Genomic DNA, 6,194 nt, shown 5'->3' with positions numbered 1-6,194 from the left:
TACCCAATGCCTATTTATTTTTTTATATATATATATATATTTATATCCAATCTGGATATAAGTCACTACAGTCAGTATGATCATTTGTGTCATGCTTTGATGAGATTTAATCTCTTAATTGCCCCTAAAGTCTTGCCTGCCTGAGCAACCAGGCACGACAGCTCGGTGCATGCCGAAGCCTTACCTGAAAGGAGCGCGTCTTCCCGTGTTCTTCTGGCTTTTCATTTATTTAATCTGCTTTTCCTTCAGATCCAAGCAGATAGAGTCGGCCTGCTTCAGCGGAACAGCCGCCTTCATGGAGGTGCGAATCCAGTCAGTAGTTGTGGAATTCATCTTGAACCACGTGGACGTCCTCTTCAGTTCCAAACTCAGCTCAGTCATACGAGATGGAGCAGGTGTGTTCTTCCTCCACCAGCTGTACCTTGATCAAAAAAGGTAGCAGACACTTAATGGGTGTCTGAGCCACGCCTGGGACACTTAAAATGTGTTTTTACTATCACTGAGAGGACACATTTCCAGGGTTATGATGTTAGAACCTGACAAATATAGCCTGGTTTTAGCAATTGCTGTCAGTACCTTTCGTGGAAGCCAAGGATGCTCTACAGAAGTGCACATCTTAGTGTTTGGCTGCCACTTCTGTGTCCTAGCACTGAGAAATTGTAAGGAATCTTCACAGATGCTCCTGCACACTTATCCATTTGAGCTGTCTTGCAGCACAACACAACACAACACATCATCTGTCTACCCTCAGCAGCACCTTAGAACAAAAACAGAAATTAACTGATTTAAAGAAAGCTCTCTGTGTTGTTGACACCAAGATACTGAGTCTTGCTCTTAACAGAATATTTTGGCATGTTATGCTGGTTCTTTCCTCTGCCTGTGGGTTAATCAGCAGGGCTGTCCAGTCACATGGCTCAGTCTGCATTGGCCCTTCACTTGTCACCCACTTCTCCACTTGTGTTGCTTATCTCTGACTCTAGGATGAGGAATGAACTGCAACACATTTGTGCACAACCCTGGAGCACCTGAAACATCATTCAGCCTCTGAACCTACAACTTCCCTTGAGTAACTTCTAAGGCCACAAGTACACCTGTTCCCTTGAAAGCAAGCAGAGTTGCACCAGGAAGAAGGTTTACTCTGTCCGTTAGATCACCAAACACACGTACCACAAGCTCTTAGTGCTCCTAAGCAGCATTAAGCGTGTACCATCTGCTCTGATAACCCGCCCTTCCTACAAGGTGCGCACTCACAGCCCCTCTGGAGTACAGTGAGCTGCTTTTCCAGCAGATTTGGTGCTCCCCACTTTTAAACAAGCTCTACTTCTACTTAGGAGAGCGGAGTTGCTCTAAGTCCAGCTTTTGTTCCTCCTTGAAGGCAATTTTAAGTCAATAGGAGCCAGAGGTTAGCTTGGCTGAACAGCAATAGCCCACAGCAGGCTGAGCTCTGCCAGGGGAAGATAAGCACGCTAAGAGTCCGAGCCAAATGATTATCCAGGCTTAGAACAGGCCATGTAAATGCAGCTAATTGTTTAATGACTTGGTCATTTGAATTCAGTGTGCTCTGACACAAAACTGGCAGGGAGAAGGGTCAGGCTGTTTCACATCAGCTAAAGTGCAGGAGGATTGTGCTCCAGCAAGGCAGCATCCTCTTCAGGGCTGGATTTTGAGCACTGTGGCTTCTTGTCTCTAGCAGCCCGTAAGAGGTGGAAGCGGTATTCCCAAGCGTGGGAATAAGCCATTCCAGGTGAGGCTATTGCAGAGAGAGCTTCAACCCAGACTTCACCTGGGACAGCACTTAGAGCTGACACACACACACTGGATTGTGCACACTTTACACAAGAGCTGTGGTGCTGAACAGGTACTAGAAGGAGTGGAATCAACCAGGATGTTAAACATGATGACCTTCCCCCTCCTTCACCTTCACCCCACACCCCTTAATTCACATAAGAATAACGAGATAAATACTTGCACAAATCCTAGGCAATGGCAAACAAAAGACAGCTGCTCTTACAGCAGCTCCTCCACCACAAGCTGACTTGACAGATCCCAGCAGCAGGAGGCAACATCAGCTACTTCTACAAAAATGCACATGTTCATCTCCAAAAACAAGCACAAGCTGCAAAAAGGCCAAGGGCAAGACACACAGCTGAGTCTGTATCACTGTGTCCATCTGCACATTGGTTTGTAGCAGCCTCAGTCACACATGGCATTTCCTGTTGCACCAAGAGGTGGAACCTGGGAGTGACTGAAAACAAGCTTTATAAAAAGAAAAACCATCACTTTCTTTACAGACTTCCTCATCCAGGTGAAGGTTAGGGATGTCAGTGAAGGTTTCTAGCCTACCTGCCCTTTTTTTTAATTTAAATAAACTAAGCTGCTCTCAATTACAAGAATTTTTTTTTGTCATAAACATACCTCTGACAAAACTGTTATTTTTGACCACATCTGTCAGCACCTGGAATAACAAAGAAGTAGAAACACACAGACCCGGCGCTTTGATCTCTGCACCGCTGTTTTCTGATTCCCTGTTGCCTGTGGTGTTCCCTTACAGGGCACAGTTCTCTGTCACGCCCCAAGTCCCTGTTGGTGTCCTCTCCTTCCACAAAGCTGCTCACGCTGGAGGAGGCGCAGGCACGGACACAAGCCCAGATCAACTCTCCCATCGTGGCAGACAGCAAATATATAGAGGTGGGAGAAGGCCCTGCCGCTTTACAGGGGAAATTCCACACAGTTATCGACTTTCCATCGGAACGGTAAAGACAAGTTTCCTTCCCAGCATGTGTCACAACTCGGTTTTGTTTTGATTACAGCAAAAACTGACTGCACGAGTTGTACGTAAATTATTGTAGCCAGTTTTCCACCTGCTCTGGATGCTGTGAGGATTCAGCTCACATCAATTACGTGGCTAAACCAAATCCACCAGCTTCTGCACCACTCCCTCCTTTTAACGGGGTTATCACTCAGTGTCCAAGGCCATGTTGTATACAGTGCATACACTAGTCACGTGCACAGAAACATCAACAGGGCAAACACCTGGAAACATGGGGGTTTTCCAGATTTCAGGACTAAGTGCCTGTAACAAATCCAAGTTCCCCTGAAAGTGAAGCAGTTGGACAGACTTGATGACACTAGAAATTAAATATGGCAGTGGGAGGAGGCGAATGTGATTTTACAGCATGAGTGAGATGCGTTTGAATACTTTTTATGGCTTCACAGTTCCTCATCTGCCAGCTAAATAAAAGCCATCCCTGAGCTGCTGTACTGTACAAGTGCTGCACCTGCCTCGCACAGTTTGGTGGAATTTACCCAGCAAGACTTGGGAGCTCAGCTATAAGAATGAAAACTTCTTCAGCTATTTAAAAGCGACCAAATTTCTAAGCTTTGTTTCAGCAGAAACCAGATCGTGCTAGTAACAACCACCCAGTAGCAGGAACCAAGAGCAGCTTCCTCCTCCAACAGTTTGCTCTGTTCTCTCTCTCTAGAAAAAGACCACCCAGCAAGATGAAGAAATCACCAGTTGGCAGTTGGCGTTCCTTCTTCAACCTGGGAAAATCATCCTCCGTGTCCAAACGCAAACTGCAGCGCAATCCCAGCGAGCCCTCGGAAATGAAAGCCATAGCCCTGGCAGGTAAGGGTGCAAACCCAGCTCCCAAACAACCGGGGCTTTCACCGAAGCAGAATTCATTTTACAGTGTGCTTTTATCTCCTTCTAGCGTTGAAGCCACGCATAGCACCTTCCGATAGCTGCTGCCTCTCCTCAGTGGAGCTGGCATTAGCTGGAGCCAGACCTGCTAGAGCACACACCTCTCAAGCCTGGCACAGGGTAGCTTTTGAAAGGCAGTGTGCAGGCACTGCTGTAATAAGTCTCAGAGTAATTCCTTTTGAATTAAGAAATGCAATAAGAACACAGTTCTGGCTCCCTCTGCTGCTCTCAGAAGGCACACAATTAAAGTAGGTAACGGCAGTTCCCTACAAACACATTCACCCCGAAAGCTGGACCAGTGTGACTAGAGAAAGCACCCAGCAACCTTTCGTAGCCACAGCCAGTGTGCGTAGCCTGAATTCTCAGCCCTTCCCATATGTAGTTTACTGTCTCTTTCCAAACTTAAAATTAGCAACAATAAGTTTTTGCAGTAAAACACACCACAAATCCCTAAATATGGGCCAGTGAGGACTTTTATCCCGTCTTCTCCCTGGTGCCATTTTCAAATTCTAACCCTGAGTCTTCAGAGCAATAAACACATTAAACGAATGCCCTTCAAGACTGTCTCCTTCGAGCACTGCAGTCGTACTTGTTTAGTGCTCATCAAACAACTTGTGCAAATGTTACTTTCTTCCCCATTTTTAAAGGGTTTTGTTTGCTGGCAGAGCCAACCAGTTATCACGGGTATATCCAGACAGAGTTTGTAGCAGGATGATGTGGGGAGTTGTTTCCCAACCTGTCACCTGCAGCAGTTACCATTTTGGGAGGTTACTTCTCCCCAGTCTATAAAATGAGTATCAAAAATGGATTCGCTCTTGTAATTGCCTCTTGCCCAGTGATACAGAATCACGGGCTGAAAGTGATCTCTGCAGGCCAGTCTCCCCCACGGAACAGGACTGTATCTTAGACAGCAAAGCAACCATGGAACCAGGGTAAAGGGGTTTTTTTTCGGGGCTGTGGAGTAGAAACAGAACCCAAAAAACCCAACCCCAGAACAAAAAAGCACAACTGTTACTCTCAGGACAGCGGTACTGGTGCTGGAAACCCGTTTGTGTTTTTCCTGCCACCGTTATGTAGCCAAGTATAAATCACTTTTATTAATTCAGCTTTTCACTATCTGTTGCATTTCCCTAGGTGGACGAGGAGACAGCGGGACCCTTCGCTCGGCTAAAAGTGAAGAATCGCTGACCTCTCTGCACGCTGTTGATGGTGAGACAAAAATCGTACCTGCGCTTTTAATGTGTGTGGATTGAAAAGGGGCAGTTTGACATCACTGACTGCAGATATTCCACAGGACAGATTTTTTTCCACCCCCCTCCAGTAAAAGCTGGACTTGCTAATTAATGAAGCAGCTTACAGCTGCCCAACACAGATGGGTATCACAGAGAAATGCTCTTCATGCCTTTGTTGTCCTTTGAAGGTAAAAAAAACCCAAACCTCTTGCTTTTTTATAGCCGGCACCACTTACATTCATTCCTTACCACCTTCCCGTTCTATCCTAAGGTGGAAAAAGACAGCATCAGGAAGGGAAGAGCTTTCTGAGGAGGCCTAGATCTACAGCACAGTTAAACGAGTTTTGCTTTGGCACACAGCTTAGTTTCAGCCCAAATCAGACCTGACAACTGCTGTTGACAAGAGCTTGAGCAAACGTAATAAACGGTTCCTTGCTAACTCTGATACTTTTGTGTTTAGAGTTTCTGGGGTGAGCAGCACCTTGCATGCTGCCTTACAAACACCACCCAGCCCTTGCCTCCTGCACAGTAAGATTCTGACCCTGACCCCTATCTATCTCCTCATTCCTAGGGGAATCAAAACTGTTCCGGCCCAGGAGACCCAGGTCCAGCAGTGACGCATTGTCCGCTTCCTTCAACGGAGAGCTCCTGGGAAACATGAATCGCTGCAACTCTTATGACAACCTTCCCCACGACAATGACAGCGATGGGGATGAGGGGCTCATCCACGTTCCTGCCCTGATTTCTCCTCGATCTGCCGAAGATGTTGACCTGAGCCCACCGGATATTGGAGTCGCCAGCCTGGATTTTGACCCCATGTCTTTTCAGTGCAGCCCGCCCCAAGCAGAGTCCGAGTGCCTGGACAGCAGCACCTCCCTGCTGGAGTCAGTTGGCTTAAATAAGGAGAAGCCAAGCCTACTAAAGAAGGATTTAGAATCAGGCAGCCAGTCCCAGACACCAGGCAGTGCCACGAGCTCTGAGCCAGTCTCCCCTTTCCAAGAGAAGATGAGTCCCTTCTTTACTCTGGACCTGAGCCCAACTGAAGAGAAGCCCTGCAAACCCCACGCCTTCTCACCCAAGATGGGGAGAAAGCCCATCAAATCTCCGCCGCTGACCACACCAGAACCCATCTCCTTCGCACTGCCCAGCCGCCTGTCGGAAGCCATCGGAGGAGTGCCCATCACATCCAGAAACTGCTCTGCTGCCAGCTGGAGCAAAGGCATCACTGAAATGACAAACAGGTCCCCAACCCAGATGTC

The 6,194-nt window shown here is 47.3% G+C and overlaps 1 protein-coding gene across 1 annotated transcript in view; it reads left to right on the top strand.

The window, feature by feature from the left end:
- Positions 1–249: 249 nt before the first annotated feature.
- LOC104531206 (rho GTPase-activating protein 32) overlaps positions 250–6,194 on the top strand; it is a gene marked incomplete at both ends in the record, with an annotated part of 8,737 nt that continues 2,792 nt past the window's right edge. Inside the window, 5 exon segments of the mRNA XM_029086989.1 lie at positions 250–395; positions 2,552–2,753; positions 3,483–3,628; positions 4,838–4,912; positions 5,507–6,194. The exon segment at positions 5,507–6,194 is cut by the window's right edge and continues 158 nt beyond it. Coding sequence (XP_028942822.1) covers positions 250–395; positions 2,552–2,753; positions 3,483–3,628; positions 4,838–4,912; positions 5,507–6,194 — 1,257 coding nt within the window.

The sequence above is a fragment of the Antrostomus carolinensis genome, unplaced genomic scaffold (assembly GCF_000700745.2).
Source record: "Antrostomus carolinensis isolate BGI_N321 unplaced genomic scaffold, ASM70074v2 scaffold40509, whole genome shotgun sequence".
In the NCBI taxonomy this organism is placed as follows: Eukaryota; Metazoa; Chordata; class Aves; order Caprimulgiformes; family Caprimulgidae; genus Antrostomus; species Antrostomus carolinensis.
This window is presented reverse-complemented; position numbering and strand designations above follow the sequence as displayed.